Source organism: Spermophilus citellus, assembly GCF_964194105.1.
Source record: "Spermophilus citellus genome assembly, chromosome: 14".
Classification (NCBI taxonomy): domain Eukaryota; kingdom Metazoa; phylum Chordata; class Mammalia; order Rodentia; family Sciuridae; genus Spermophilus; species Spermophilus citellus.
Genome location: NC_138194.1, coordinates 67753231 through 67770051, shown reverse-complemented (window position 1 = coordinate 67770051; position 16821 = coordinate 67753231). Strand labels below are relative to the sequence as shown.

Here is a 16821-nt window from a genome sequence, read left to right as displayed (position 1 = left end):
CGGCTCAGGAAGCAAAGCAGGAGGATCACCAACCTCAGCAACAGCAAGGCACTAAGCAATTCATTGAAATGCTGTCTCCAAATAAAATACGAATAATAAGGCTGGGGGTATGGCTCAATGGTTGAGTGCCCCTGAGTTTAAACACCGGTATGCAAAAAAAAAAAAAAAAAAAATGGAAAATATCATTAGCAGATGAGACCACTTGGAAGGCAGATTTCAAACAATGAAGACAAAATATATAATCTTGAACATAAAGTCCATAAACTACAGAGAAAAATGTTAAGAAACCATGAAGAGAATTTTCAAGAAATATGGGAAAACATGAAAAGATCAAATTTAAGATTTACTGGGATACATGAAGGCTCAGAAGCACAAACTAAAGGAATGCACATTTTTGTCGATGAAATAATATCTGAAAACTTCCCAAACCTTAAAAATGAATGCAAGATAAAATACGGAAGGTATAAAGGATTCAAAACATACAAAAATACAACAGACCCACATCAAGGCACGTTATTATGAAAATGCCTAACATACAGAAAAAGGATAGAATTTTAAAGGTGCCTAGAGAAAAATGACAGGTCACATTTAGAGAGAAAACAATTGATTGCAGATGATTTGTCACCCAGATGCTAATTAAAGCTAGGAAGTCTGGGAATAATATATACCAAGCTCTGAAAGAAAAGGGATGTCAACCAAGAACAGTATACCCAGCAAAATAAACCTTCATATTTGAAGAAGTAAAAACTTCTCATCATAAAAAAAAAAGTTAACAGAATTCACAACTAAAAAGCCTGCACTACAAACATTACTCAATAAAATATTTCATGAAGAAGAAATTAAAAATAAATAAAAACTAACAGAAGGAGAAATTACACTACAATAATCAATCTAAGGAGAAATTAATACAAATTAAAAACTAGAAATGAAAAAAAAAGGGGGTAGAACAAAGGTCATCACTCAATAACAGGAATGACTATAAATGGCCTAAGCTCATCAATCAAGACATAGACTAGCAGATTAGATAAAAAAAAATAAGACCCCAAAATGTGCTGTCTCCAAGAGACTCACCTCATAGGCAAAGATATCCAGAATAAAGAACAGGAAAAAAATGTCATTCACGTATATCTTGTTAAAAACAGGGGTTTCTATCCTATCAGATGAAGTGAGCTTAAAGCCCACATTAAAAAGAAGGGACAAATGTTGAGAGCCACAGCCAGGTCAAGATGGTGCCTGGCATTTTGCCAGAAGGAGCGGGTTCCTGCTGCCTCGGGTGCCCACTATTCCGGAGTTCCTAGAGAGATCGCATGGGTTGGTTGAGTTCTGGTTGGGCTCTAGCGGAGTTCCTAGAGAGTTTGCGTGGTTGGAGTTCCTGGTTGAGTTCCAGTTGAGTGCTCCAAAGTTCCCATGAAGCTCTGGGGAGTTCCTGGAGAGTTCGTGTGGGCGGGGTGCCCATGAGTTCTAAAAATAAAGTTCGTTCCTGCTTGAATCTTCAAGTGGCTTGTGATTTGTGCCTGCCAGGCCCCATCCTGACCTGGCCATGGCTCTCAACAGACAAAGAAGAATTGCCAAAGCAATCCTTAGTGAGAAAAGGGAAACAGGAAGCATCACAATATCAGACCTTAAATTATACTACAAATCTCTACTAACAGAATAGCATAGTATTGGCACTAAAACAGACATGTGGTCCAATGGAATAGAATAGAAAACACAGAGACAAACTCACATAAATACACTTATCTCATCTTAGACAAAGGGACCAAAACCCTACACTGGAGAAAAGATAGCCTCTTCAACAATAGTGCTGGGAAAACTGGAAATTCATATGTACTACAAGGAAATTTAGCCCCCATTACTCAAGGTGGATCAAGGTCCCAGGCATTTGAACAGAGCTCCTGCACCTATTAGAAGAAAATGCAGTCCCAATTCTCCATCATGTCACCTTAGGAACCAACTATCTCAACAAGATTCCAAAAGCGCAAGAAATAAAATCAAGAATCAATAAAAGGGATGACAACAAACTGAAAAGCTTCTTCAACAGTAAAGGAAACATTCAAGAATGTAAACAGAGATCCTAGCGAATGGGAGAAAATCTTTCCCACTTACACTTCAGATAGAGCACAAATCTCTAGGATATATAGAGAACTCGAAAAACTTAAAAACAAAAAACCAATAACTCAATCATTAAATGGGTAAAGAAACTAAACAGGGACTTCACAGAAGAAATATGAATGGTCAACAAATATAAAAAAAATTCAACATTTCTAGAACTTAGAGAAATGCAAATTAAAACTACAGTTAGATTCCAGCTCGCTCTAGTCATAATGGCAATTATCAAGAATTCACGCAACAAAAAATGTTGGCGAGGATGTGGGGAGAAAGGTACTGTCATACATTGCTGGTGGGATTGCAAATTGGTGCAACCACTATGGAAATATAGAGATTACGGAGATTCCTTAGAAAACTGGTAATGAAATCACCATTTGACCCAGTTATCCCACTCCTTGATGTATACCCAAAAGACTTAAAATCAACATAGTTCAGCAACACAACTACATCAATATTTATAAGAGCTCTATTCACAATAAGTAAGCTATGGAACCAATCTAGATGCCTTTCAACAGATGAATGGATAAAGAAAATGTGCTGTATGTACGCAATGGAATATTACTCGGGCATAAAGAAAAATGAAAAAAAAAAAATCACAAAATTTTCCAAACCTTATACATACCCATATTTTTTCTCATTTCTATGATTTTTGAAGCCACTTATTTTTCGAAGATCAGTTTTTTGAAGTCTAGGGTGTTAGATTAGTAATATTCTAGTTTTCTTTTGCATTCTTTTACTTTTACATTTATTTTTAACTTTAAAAAAAATTTCTTCATATATAGTTTTCTTTATCCCTTGATTTTTTTCTCTCTCTTACTCCAAAAACAGCCAATTTCTATTGTTCTCTCTTTCACTCTTCCTTTTTACTCCTATATTCACTCCTTCTCCCTCATTATCATCACATCCAATATCACTGTTTTTTTCCCTGCCTACCATTTGAAATTGTAATTCCTTTTGCAAACTTGCTGTTTTTAATGTAGAAAAAAGCTGACATATCCTTTCTGTTTGCTGTGATAATTAAAATTATAGACATCATAGTAAGAAACATTCAGAGACACTATAAGTCCAACGGGTAGAAATTCTACTGCCTCTATCTATAATATTACATGGAAGGACACACAAAATAATGAAAAAGCAACACAACAGATTGCCTCACACAATCCAAGTTACTCCAGTAATAGAATCCATCTACACCACAGAGGAAGAAAAGTCAGAAAAATAATTTAAAATACACATAATCTGCAAAATAAAAGACAGTAAAAGGAGTGAAAACAGAGAGACAAGTAAGAAGTGAAAGAACACTACTAGCAAAGCTAGGGATAGTAGGAATGTACCTCAACACTGTAAAAACTACCTAGGCTAAAACCAAGGCCAACATTATTCTAATTGGAGAAAGATTGAAAGCATTCCCACCAAGAACTGGAACATGACTCTTTCACCACTTTCATTCAAACCCATCCTTGAAACTCTAGTCAGAGCAATTTTTTAGACAAAAGTAAAAAATTAAAGGGATATAAATAGGAAAAGAAAAACTCAAACTATCCCTACTTCCCATTATTCTATATTTAGAAGACACAAAAATCTCCACCAGGAAACTTCTAGAACTAATAAATGAATTCAGCAAAGTATCATTAACACACATAAATCAACTGCATTCCCATGCATCAGTGATGAATAAACTGAAATCAGGAAAACTATCCCATTCACAGTAGCCTAAAAAAAAATAAAATAAAATGTTCTGGAATCAATCTAACAAAAGAAGGGAAAGACCTGAACAATGAAAACTACAAAATACTAAAGAAGGAAACTGACAAAGACCTTAGAAGATGGAAAGATCTCCCATGCTCTTGGATAGGCAGAATTAATACTGTCAAAATGGCCATACAACCAAAAGCACTACACAGATTTAATGAAATTCCTATCAAGATTCTGATAATGTTCTTCACAGAAATAGAAAAAGCAGTCATGAAATACATTTGAAAAAATAAGAGGCCCAGAATAGCCAAATCAATTGTGAGCAAGAACAGTGAAACAGAAGACTTTACAATATCAGATCTTAAATTACAAAAATGGCAAGGTATTGGCACCAAAATAAATAAACAAACAAGCATGAAGACCAACAGTACAGAATAGAAGACACTGCACTGGGACAAACCCACATAAATAATGTTCTCTCATAGTAGACACAGGCACCATGAACCTATACTGGAGAAAATATAGCCTCTTCAATAAATGGTGCTGGGAAAACTAGAAATCCATATGAACAAAATGAAATTAGACTATGTCTCTCACCCTACACAAAACTCAATTCAATGTGAATCAAGGACCTAGGCACTAAAATGAAGACCCTGCATCTACTAGAAGAAAATGTAGGCCCAAATCTCCATCGTGTCATCTTAGGAACTACATTCCTCAACAAGACTCCCAAAGCACAAGAAGTAAAATAAAGAATCAATAAATGGGATGGCAACAAACTAAAACCAAGCAAAGGAAACAATCAAGAATGTAAACAGAGATCCTAGAGAATGGGAGAAAATCTTTGCCACCTGTACCTCAGACAAAGCATTAATCTCCAGGATATATAGAGAATTCAAAAAACTTAAAAACAATAAACCAAATAACCTAATCAATAAGGGGCAAAGGAACTAAACAGGGACTTCAAGAAAAAATACGAATGGTCAACAAATATGAAAAGTTGTTCAACTAAAACTACACTGAGATTCTCTCTCACGCCAGTCAGAATGGCAATTATCAAGAATTCAAGTAACAATAAATGTTGGTAAGGATGTGGAGAAAAAGGTACACTCATACACTGCTGGTGGGACTACAAATTGGTGCAACCACTCTGGAAAGCAGTTTGGAGATTCCTTAGAAAACTTGGAATGGAACCACCATTTGATGGAGTTATCCAACTCCTTGGCATATACCCAAAGGACTTAAAATCAGCATATTATAGTGATGCAGCCACATAAATGTTCATAGCAGCTCAATTCACAATTATGGAACCAATCTAGGTGCCATTCAATAGATGAATAGATAAAGAAAATGTGGTACATATACACAAATGAATGCTACTCAGCCATAAAGAAGAATGAAATTATGGCATTTGCCAGTAAATGGATGGAACTGGAGGATATCATGCTAAGTGAAATAAGCCAATCCCCAAAACCCAAATACCAAACAGTCTCTCTGATAGGCAGGTGCTGACTCACAAGAGGTGGAGAGAGTGGAGGAAGGCATGAAAGTTCATTTAATTCGGACAGGGGGAAGGGGGGCATAGGAGGGGAGATGGGAATGGGAAAGACAGTAGAATGAATCAGACATAACTCTCCTCTCTTTATATATGAAGACACAACCAGTGTAACTCCACATAGTATACAATCAAAACAATGGGAAGTTATACTCTATATATGTATGATATGTCAAAATACATTCATTCTATATGGCAAAATACATTCTATTAGTCATGTATAACTAAAAAGAACAAATTAAAAAATTAAAAATATGAAATAAATAAATTGCTCTTAGTAAGCAGCATCTCAATTGATTGAATTTTGTATGTATTACTTTCAATTTACACTTGCTAAAGTTATGTTGAAGATAATTTTTCTATTTAAGAAAACTAATTTCAACAAACTATTTAAAAGCAATATACTTCTGTAAAATAAGGCAAAAGAAAACTCACTGAAATAACATAGAAGAGGTCATTTCTAGAAAAACAACACACCCAAATAAAATTTAACACTCTGTGATCTATGTCTTCAGTATTTACTGGAATATTTTTAGATAGGCACAGACATTTTAAGTCACAGCTAAATTTTTTTTAAATTTATAATTAGTTATACATGACATAAGAATAGAATACATTTTGACACACTGTGCACAAATGGAGCACAACTTCTCACTCGTCTGGCTGTACATGGTGCAGAATCACACGGTTACTGTAGTCGTACATGTATACATGGTAACACCCATCGCACTCCAATGTACTTCCCACACCCACACCTTCTCCACTCCCCTCACTCCTCTCTGCCCAATCCAAAGTTCCTTCATTCTTGTCTATCCCCCTACGTTATGGTTTGGCATCCACTTCAGAGAAAACATTCAGCCTCTGGCTTTGCAAGGTATTGGCTTATTTCACTTGTCATTTTCAAAAACAAGGCCCATCCATTTACTTGCAAATGCCATAATTTCATTCGTCTTTAAGGGTGAGTAACATTCCATTGTGTACCTACACCATATTTTCTTTAACATTTGACTTTATATTATATAAACCTTAGATATCCTTAAAATGAACATATTTAAATACTCAATTCTTTTCATGTAAAGGTTACAATTCATTTTGGAAACTAGGGTGTAATAAACAGCACTGTATACAAAAAAATTATTTTGGTCCTGTAATTGATAAATATATTAGCACATAATTGAGATAACCATTTTCAGAAATGATTATTAAAATTGGTACTCACACATCAACTGTGACAAATCTGTACTCTTTCTTAATACATTAGAATATAAAATGTGGCTGAAATACAACATGTTATATACATAGAAATAAATATACTATCTATAACTATAAAACGTAATAAAGGATATATAAGGACTATGAATAAATAAAGGCAAAATGAACTTTACCAAGAATAAGAATAACAACATTAAAGTGGAACAATTTTATAAAGGAATTCATACCAAGACTATAGAACAACTTCTTTTTTTAATTACCTGGATCAATAGGCAACTTTCATTAAAATGTGAGCATTTACCTTACTAATTTAAAAGTTAAATACTATTGAAGAATTTAAAGCATTTTGGATTTTTAAAAATACCTATTTTTTTCTTTTAATAATAATAAAAAAAAATCAACAAAATACTCTGTAAAAATAAGATTACTGGGGCTAGGGCTCAGCAGTAGCACACTTGCCTGCCATGAGTGAGGCACTGGGTTCAATTCTCAGTACAGCATGTAAATAAATAAAATAAAGGTCTATCAACAACTAAAAAAAAAAAAACACACACACTTTAAAAGATAATAAGATTGCTAATTAGGATGAGAAAGCAAAAATATACTTTACAAACAATTGAAATATTTCACATTTTCAAGTGCAAAAATACTTTAATTTCTTTAATATATTAAAAGCATTATTTTTAACTAAAGTGATATGACTAGACAATATTACTAGAAAATATGACTTTTCTATAAATCTCTTTCAATTTAAGTAAAAATGACCTCCAACTAAAGCAACCCACACTGAATAAAAATAAGAACTAAAAATCAGTTTCTTCCAAAATGTAGCTATGATGACAAACATTTTATAACTTTATATGTAATGCATATGCTTTGCTCAGTGGCTATGAATACATTTGAAATTATTTAATACATGAATACTCAGGCCTTCATATTAAAATCACCTCTTTTCTAAAACTTTCAAAAGGGGGGGTACACTTGCTCTTGCAGTTTCTATTACAATCTGAAGCTACAACACGTTCTTAAACTTCAATGATAGATCAACAATTACTATTTACAAAAAAGACACGATAAACAAACACATTTAGACATTTACACTATAATATAGTTGATAGTACTAACATATGGACGTAAGACAGAAATATTTTCTTTTTCCTCCCTAAAATTATAAAATTAAAATTAACGTAAAACACATTTTAACATACAGTGCTTACCAGCAAGCGGGGAATTTCAGAAATTTACCATAAAGAGCAGTGCTGAAGGAGGGAATAATTGGTACAGGTAAGCAGTAAGATCCACTAACATCCAAAGATGTCAGTCCTGCCTGAAAACCAAATATCTAGAAAAAAGAAAAGATCCAAATGTTCACGAAGTTTTAATATACACAGGATAAAATATCAGTTTCAATTTCCTGTATAATAGATGTATAATATGCTTCAATCTCTTTCTCTATTTCCCAAATTATCAACATTTTCTTTTGTTGATAAAAGAAAACTGAAAACTGCAAGATATATTTCACTGATATCCCTAAAAGATCACCATCTTTTGGACTAATTTTTTAGGCTTCATATTTTATTTCTATATGTATTCTTTATGTGTTGTTCTGTGATCCACTGAAATATACATCTTTTTCTATAAAAGGCTGACTGCATGTTCCACATTATAAATTATAAATTAGTATTATCTGACAAAAAGAGTAGTAACTACAAGAACAATGTTTAAACTATCTTTTGCCTTCAACTTGGATTATGCACACACAACAAGTATATCCAAAAATATCCTAAAAAATTACTTCTTTCTCCTTTATTCTATGAAAATGATAGTAAATTTGAGGTTTATACTCCAAGAAATTTGGTTCATGACATAAATTAATCTTTATATTAGATACACACTTAAAAGGAGATCACAATTTTTAAAATTCTCAAGAGCAATGCCTGAAATTCCTGGACACTGAATTTCTCATAATAGAAACATGTCAAATGGAAAGGCCGACTGACAGCACTGCAAAATAAAGGGTTATTGTTTACCAATAAAATGCAAAAGCAAATTAACCTCAATATTTATCTTCAGTCATTATATTTATTCTTGGATTTATAATGACTTCATGGATATTAAGCCACTTTAACATTTATACCAAATACATTAAAACATATTTAGAATTTCCTCATAACCAATTTTCAAAAACAAATTTATTCAGGGGCTGGGGATGTGGCTCAAGCGGTAGCCCACTCGCCTGGCATGCGTGCGGCCCGGGGTTCGATTCTCAGCACCACACACAAAGATCTTGTGTCCACCGAAAACTAAAAAATAAATATTAAAAATTCTCTCTCTCTCTCTCTCCCCCTCTGTCTCTCACTCTCTCTTTCAAAAAAAAAAAAAACCAAATTTATTCAGTTAGCATACAACAATGGTCAATTTCTTCAAAAGAGGGCAGGAGGTATAGCTCAGTGGTAGAGAGCACTTCCCTACCATAAGGGAAGCCCTTGGATTTGCTCTCCAGCATCATAATAATAAAAAAATTTTTAAAAATTTACCTACTTTCAAATGGTTTCAAAAACCTATTATGCCCCTAACATTTATCAAATTCACAGTGTCAAAATTCATTCTTCTAAAATTAGTTTTCAATAACCAAAAAACAGAGTTTAGAAAATAAGACATCAGAAAGAATTACATTATCAGAGAAAACTGCTTTTTAATGGACATACCCATCTAAATACTTATAGGAAAGGTAGCAGAATACAACAGTCACTAATATGGTAGTATGTAAAAATGTGATGTGTAACCGATGTGATTCTGCAATCTGTATTTGGGGTAAAAATGGGAGTTCATAACCCACTTGATTCTAATGTATGAAATATGATTTGTCAAGAGCTTTGTAATGTTGTGAACAACCAATAAAAAAAAAGAAAAATTCATAGTGGTATATATTAATTCCTAGAGTTCCTACTCTTACCAACTGGCAAGAATTATTTAAAAAATATGTTTCTAATACTAAATGATTGCTTTACATTTTAACTTAAAAATTAAACTATTTCATATTCATTCATTTTGAAAACCTTTTCAGGGCAACAACGTTTGCAAAGTACTATGCTGGGAACTGTATAATTTTGGCATTTCCTCCAAAAGGCCCAATATTTAAAAGGTTCTGAAATTTACACGTATAAGACAACACAAAGCAAAATTATTAAAACAATGTCTATTCAGGAGGCTGAGGAGAAGGATTCCAAGTTTGAGGTCAGCCTTAGCAACTTAGCAAGACACTGTCTCAAAATAAAAAATAAAAACTGGAGGGTGTAGCTTAGTGATAAAGCACCCATGGGTTTAATCCGCGGTTACAAAAAATAAAAGTCTAACCTCCAAATATTTCTAGAGTTATGAATAAAGCTGAACAAAGGTAATACTGTACCACATAACAACTATGCTAAACTAGTAACTCTCTCAAAGTCACCAGTTTTTCTTTAAGCCCCCACAGTATAATTATAGACACCATCATTAACAGTATTCAGATAAAATTTGATGTAGAGGAGATCCCCTGCTGGTTATTTGCAGAATTGCAAGGGACTCTGGGGAAACTAAATTATTCTATTAATTTTAAAAAAATTGTTATGCTTATGTGTTGTTCTGAGATGCTCTTAAGAAAATATTCAAACAGATAAAAATTATAATGAAAAGAGGACTGCTGGACAATGAAATTACCTTCTATATACTCTCAAATGATTATATTTGACAATGAAATTACCTTCTATATACTCTCAAATGATTATATTTACAACAGTGATATTGTGCTTCCTATAATCCACTATGGCAAAATATTATAAAATATAAATAATATAGAAATCTTCAACTCTCTCTTTCAAAGTACAGCATTTAGATACATTGGAAGGACTTACATAATCTAATAACTTGTCGATAACCTTTGACTAAAGTTATAAATAGCTCATATGGGAAAAGGAAAACAAGCCCACTGTGAACTAAAGTTCACAGATTCAGAGAGCAATTAAAGTGCATAATTCAAAAACCAATTATTTGAAGTAGTAAAAATGCTATCAAGAAAAGAAAGTTAACAACCAATATAAGTTTTACCTAAAGACAAAATTGAATGAGTTAAAAAAAATTAAATTAAAAAAAAACTAAATGAGTTAAACATTGTATTAAATTAAAAGATAAATAGAATGCCACATAATTACAACAAAAAAAACCTCATTTGGCAAAATATAAAAATATATCGTTGCTATTTTAACATTTTTATAACAATTGTTCTTAAAATAACACCTCAAATACAAGAAACTAAAATAAACTTAGAAATACCAATAAAATAACTTCAAGAAGAAAAATTAAACATATAACATTGTAATATTAAAAATAAAAAATAATTAAAAGTATGAGATAACTATATTTATGTGGGTTTGTCTCATGTCTTCTGTTAAGTTCCACTGGTGTCCATGTCTGTTTTAGTACTAATACCATGCCATTTTTGTTACTATAGTTCTATAGTATAACTTGAGGTCTGGTATTGTGATGTCTACCACTTCATTTCTCTAAGAATTACTTTGGCTATTCTGGGCCTCTTATTTATCCAAATGAATTTCATGAGTGCTTCTTCTATTTCTATGAAGAATGTCACTGGATTTTAATAGAAATGGCCTTAAATCTGTATAACAGTTTTGATAGTATGGCCATTTTGACAATATTAATTCTGCCTATCCAAGAGCATAGGAGATGTTTCCTTCCTCTAAGGCCTTCTTCAATTTCTTTCTTTAGTGTTCTATACTTTTCATTATAGAGGTCTTGCACCTCTTTTGTCAGACTGATCACTAATATTTTATATTTTTTAAGGCTATTGTGAATGGGATAGTTCTTCTAATTCCTGTTTCAGTTTATTCATCACAGATGTATAGGAATGCAGTTAACTTACATGTGTTAATTTTATAACCTGCTATTTTGCTGAATTAGTTTTGAGTTGTAGAAGCTTTTTGGTAGAGATTTTTGCGTGTTCTAAATAAGGAATCATGTCATATGGCAAATATGGATAGTTTGAGCTCTTCTATTCATAAGCCTTTAATTTCTTTCTTTTGTCTAATTGCTCTTGGTAAGGTTTCAAAAACTATGTTTGAAAAAAAAAGGGGTGAAAGGGCAGCCCTTTGTTGTTCCTGTTTTGAGAGAGAATGCTTTGATTTTTCTCAATTTACAATGATGTTAGCCTTGGGTTACCATATATTGCTTTTACAATGTTGAGGTATGTTCCTACAAACACTAGTCTAGAGCATGAATGGATGCTGAATTTTGTCAAGTGGTTTTTCTGAATATATTGAGATGTATCATGTTATTCTTCTCTCAAAGTTTATTGATGTGATGAATTACATTCATTTATCTCCATATACTAAAACCAACCTTTCATCCTTAGGATGAACTGCACATAATCATGGTGCACTATCTTTTTAATATGTTTTTGTACGGGATTTGCCAGTATTTGATTAATAATTTTGCTTCTATGAGAATCAGGGATGTTGGTCTGAACTTTTCTTTCCTTCATGTGTCTTTGGTTACAGTTATCTCATATTAGACAAAGGCACCATAAACATATATTGGAGAAAAATAGCCTCTTCAACAAATACTGCTGGGAAAACTAGAAATCCATTTGTAGTAGAATGAAACTGAACACTTCTCCCCCTGCACAAAACTCAACTCAACGTGGATCAAGGACTTCAGCATTAGAACACAGACCCCATGCCTATGAGAAAAAAATACAGGCCCAATTCTGCATGATATTAGTTTAGGAATCGACTTCCTCAAAAAGACTCCTGAAGCACAAGAAAAAAAATCAAGAATCAATAAAACAAATGACAACACGCACGAGACCCTGGGTTCGATCCTTTACTCTTCACCGTAAAGGAAACAATCAAGAATGTAAACAAAAATCCTAGAGAATAGGAGAATATCTTTGCTATCTGTACCTCAAAGCATTAATCTCCAGGATATATTTTTTAAAAACTTTAAAAAAAAATTAACACCAAAAAATAATAATAACTCAATTAATAAATGGGCAAAGGAACTGAACAGAAACTTCACAGAGGAAGAAATAAAATCAATCAATAAACATGAAAAAATGTTCATCATCTCTAGCAATTATAGAAATACAAATTAAAACTATACTAAGATTTCATCTCACTCCAGTCAGAATGACAATTATCAAGAATTCAAGTAATAATAAATGTTGATGAGGATGTCGGGGAAAAGGTTAACTCATGCAGTGCTGGTGGGACTGCAAATTGGTGCAACCACTCTGGAAGCATTAAGGAGATTCCTTAGAAAACTTGGAATTGTAATAGTCCATTGTATGGATGTACTACATTTTATTTGTCCATTTGAACTGTTTGTATTATTTAGGTATGTGCATTCATATCTAGGTTTTTATTTCTCTTTGGCATATAATATCTAGGAATGGAATTGTTTGGTAACATGACAACTATATATTTTAAATTTTTTATTTGTTCTTTTTAGATATACATGACAATAGTGTAATTTTTTATAAATGAATTCAGCAAAGTAGCAATATATAAAATCAATACCCATAAATGAGGGGCTGGGGTTGTGGCTCAGTGGTAGAGCACTCGCCTCGCATGTGTGAGACCCTGGGTTCGATCCTCAGCACCACATACAAAAATAAATAAATAAATAATCAGGTGGGAAAAAAATAATTTTAAAAAATACCCATAGATGAAATGCATTTCTATATATAAATGATGGATCCACTGTTAGAGAAATTAGAAAAACCACCTATTCATAGTAGCCCCCAAAAATAAAATACTTGAGAATCAATCTTACAAAAGAGGTAAAAGACCTGTACAATGAAAACTACAGAACACTAAAGAAAGAAACTGAAGATCTTAGAAAGATCTCCCATGCTCTTAAATAGGCAGAATTAATATTGTCAAAATGGCCATACTACCAAAACTGTTATACAGATTTAATGCAAATTCATATGCAAATCCCAATGACATTGTTCACAGAACTAAAAAAAATCAGTTACAAAATTCATTTAGAAAAATAAGAGACCCAATATAGCCAAAGCAATTCTTAGCAAGAGAAGTGAAACAGTATATATCATAATAGCAGATCTCAAACGATACTACAGAGCAATAATAACAAAAATGGCAAGGTGTTGGTATCAAAATAGACATGCAGACCAATGGTACAAAATACAAGATACAGAAACAAATGCACATAAATATGGTTATCTCACGGTAGACAAAGGCGCCAAAAACATATTGGAGGAAAAATAGCCTATTCAACAAATGGTGCTGGGAAACTGGAAATCCATATTTAGCAAAATGAAATTAAAACTCTCTCATCCTGCACAAAAATCAACTCAAAGTGGATCAAAGACTTAGACACTGAGACCCTGAACCTAATACAAGAAAATATAGGCCCAAATCTTTACCATGCTGGCTTAGGACCTGACTTCCTTAACAAGACTCCTAAAGCACAAGAAGTAAAATCAAGAATAAATAAATGGGATGGATTCAAACTAAAAAGCTTCTTCTCAGCAAAAAAAAAAAAAAAAAAAAAAAAAAAAAAAAAAAAAAATCAATAACATTATGAGAAAGCCTACAGAATGGAAAAAAAAATCTTTACTACATGCATATCAGATACAGCAATAATCTCCAGGATATATAAAGAACTCAAAAAACTTGAAAAAAAAAAAACCTTATCAATAAATGGGCTAGGGAACCGAAAAGTTCACAGAAGAAGAAATATAACCTTTCAAGAAGCATGAAAAAAGTGTTCATCATCTCCAGCAATTAAAGAAATGCAAATCAAAACTACTCTAAGATTTCATCTCACTCCAATCAGAATGGCAATTATCAAGAATGCAAGCAATAGTAAGTGTTAATGAGTATGTGGAGAAAAAGGTACACTCTCATATTTGCTGGTGGGCATGCAAATTGGTACAACCACTCTGGAAAGCAGTATGGAGATGTCTCAGAAAACTTGGAATGGAACCACCATTTGACCCAGTTATCCCACTTATCAGCATATACCCAAAGGACTTAAAATCAGTATACTACATTGATGCAACCACATCAATGTTTATAAGGAGCTCAGTTCACAACAGCTAAACTATGGAACCAACTAGATTCACCCTTCAACAGATGAATGGATAAAGAAAATGTGATACATATACACATAATGGAATATTGCTCAGCCATAAGGAAGAATGAAATTATGGCATTTGCAGGTAAATGGATGGAGCTGGAGAATATCATGCTAAGTGAAATAAGCCAATTCCCAAAAAAACAAAGGCTGAATGTTTTCTCTAATAAACAGATGCTGATCCATAAAGGGTGGGGGAGAGAGGGAGACAAATTAACTTTGAATTGTGCAGAGGGGAGTGAGGAGAGGGGTAGGGCAGTGGGGATAGGAAGGATGACAGAACCAGACAGACATTTTTACCCTATATACATGTATGATTATACTACTGGTGTGACTCAGAACCATGTACACCCAAAGGAATGAGAAGTTATGCTTCATCTGTGTACCATGTGTCAAAATTCATTCTACTGTTATGTATAACTAATTAGAATTTAAAAAAATTTTTAAACCTGTATTACAAAAAAATATTCAATTATTACATTTCAAATTATGTCAACTTGAAACTTTGGAAACGTTTTTCTTCTTGTTCTTTTAAGTACCTACCATAATCCTTAATTTTGCCTACTAGCCTACAAAACTTATAATATTTACTCTCTGATCCTTTTAAACAAAAGCTTGCTTCACTCTTGCTATGGAGTATACATTAAAAATTGAAACAAATGAGTATTAGCATAGAACTACTTTCAAATTCATTAGATCCTACTAAAGTAATTTGCAAAATTACTTGCCTATCAATCAGTTGTATGTGAAAGCACCATTTCCTCCCAAATCCCTAGGTGTTCTGATTCTATCTTAACAAACCTACTTGATCTCTCTTAGAGCATCTGTTGTACTTGATCCTTATGCATAACAAAGCCTTAAACTTATATATTATTTAACAACTTAGGGTGAATTCACATAATTTTGTACATTTCAAATATGAGATGCCTTGAAAGGTCTTAGTTACTCAATGCCATACATAAAGCATGGATTTACAAGATAAATAAAATGAACTTGTAAGGTACAGGCAAGTTTTGCTTCTGATAAGAAGGGTTTGGGAAGATGTCGGTTAAAAGGATATGAAACTTCAGTTAAATGAGAGGAAAGTTCATGAGCTCTGTTGTATAATATAATGATGATAGGTAGGTTAGAAATTCTGAACTTTGAAAAATTAATGAGAGATTGTGTTTTTACCACAAAAAAAGGTAATGCATGTGTTAGCCAGATTAAGCCTTTCCACAATGTGTATATTTTTCAAAGTATGTAGCATGTAGTATGTGATGAACCCATTCACTGTCAATGAAAATAAGAGTTTTATCTTTATATTTTCTACAAATTCATGCCAACTCTCCCAATTAATAAATTCATTAAATGAATGGAAGTAAAAACAATTCATCACATAGCTAGTACAATAAAAACAAAGTATAGAAAATTAAAATTCAAGTATTTGTCTGTTTTTAATGGAATATTACAAAATAGGCCAAACATAGAACACACACAAATCCTCTATTATTATAACACTAAAACACTAAATATAAAATTTTGAAAACTTCCTCAAAGGTCACTGAAATTACAAGAAATATACACTGCTTTATATTTATTAACAAAATAGTATTTTGAGTCAATTTGAAACAGTCAAATAAACAACAGCTCTCTAGCAATTCCTTAAAGTATTAAAATGTACTAGGTCACATAAGTATAAAAAAATGAAACAAAAAAATTGGGGGAGGGACCAGGGATTGAACTCTGGGGTACTCGACCACTGAGCCACATTCCTAGCCCTATTTTGTATTTTATTTAGAGATGGGGTCTCACTGAGTTGCTTAGTGCCTCGCAGTTGCTGAGGCTGGCTTTGAACCTGGGATTCTCCTGTCTCAGCCTCCCAAGCCACTGGGACTACAGCTGAGCGGCACCACACCAGGCTAAAAAATGAAACAAAATATTTAAGACAAGCAGGACTTGAGGTTTTATTTCATAAAGTATTCAATATTCCAAATATCAATAAATGGTTTTCTTGCCTATGTCATACCAATTCCTATTCTGCTCAATAACTTACTTCTCCTAAAACATTAAACTTATCCATTATAGCTGTAGTTAAACTAACCACAATAGAA

At 32.7% G+C, this 16821-nt stretch overlaps 1 protein-coding gene across 12 annotated transcripts in view; it reads right to left on the bottom strand.

Moving 5' to 3' along the window:
- Positions 1-16821, bottom strand: part of VPS13B (vacuolar protein sorting 13 homolog B) — a 753213-nt gene that overhangs the window by 640931 nt on the left and 95461 nt on the right. For all 12 annotated transcript variants that reach the window (XR_014018703.1, XM_081265604.1, XM_081265602.1 and 9 more), the window contains one exon: positions 7789-7913. Coding sequence is in view for 11 of the 12 variants with exons in the window: in XM_081265604.1 (XP_081121730.1) it covers positions 7789-7913 (125 nt within the window). In the remaining variant the exon portion in view is untranslated. The remainder of the gene's footprint in view (positions 1-7788; positions 7914-16821) is intronic.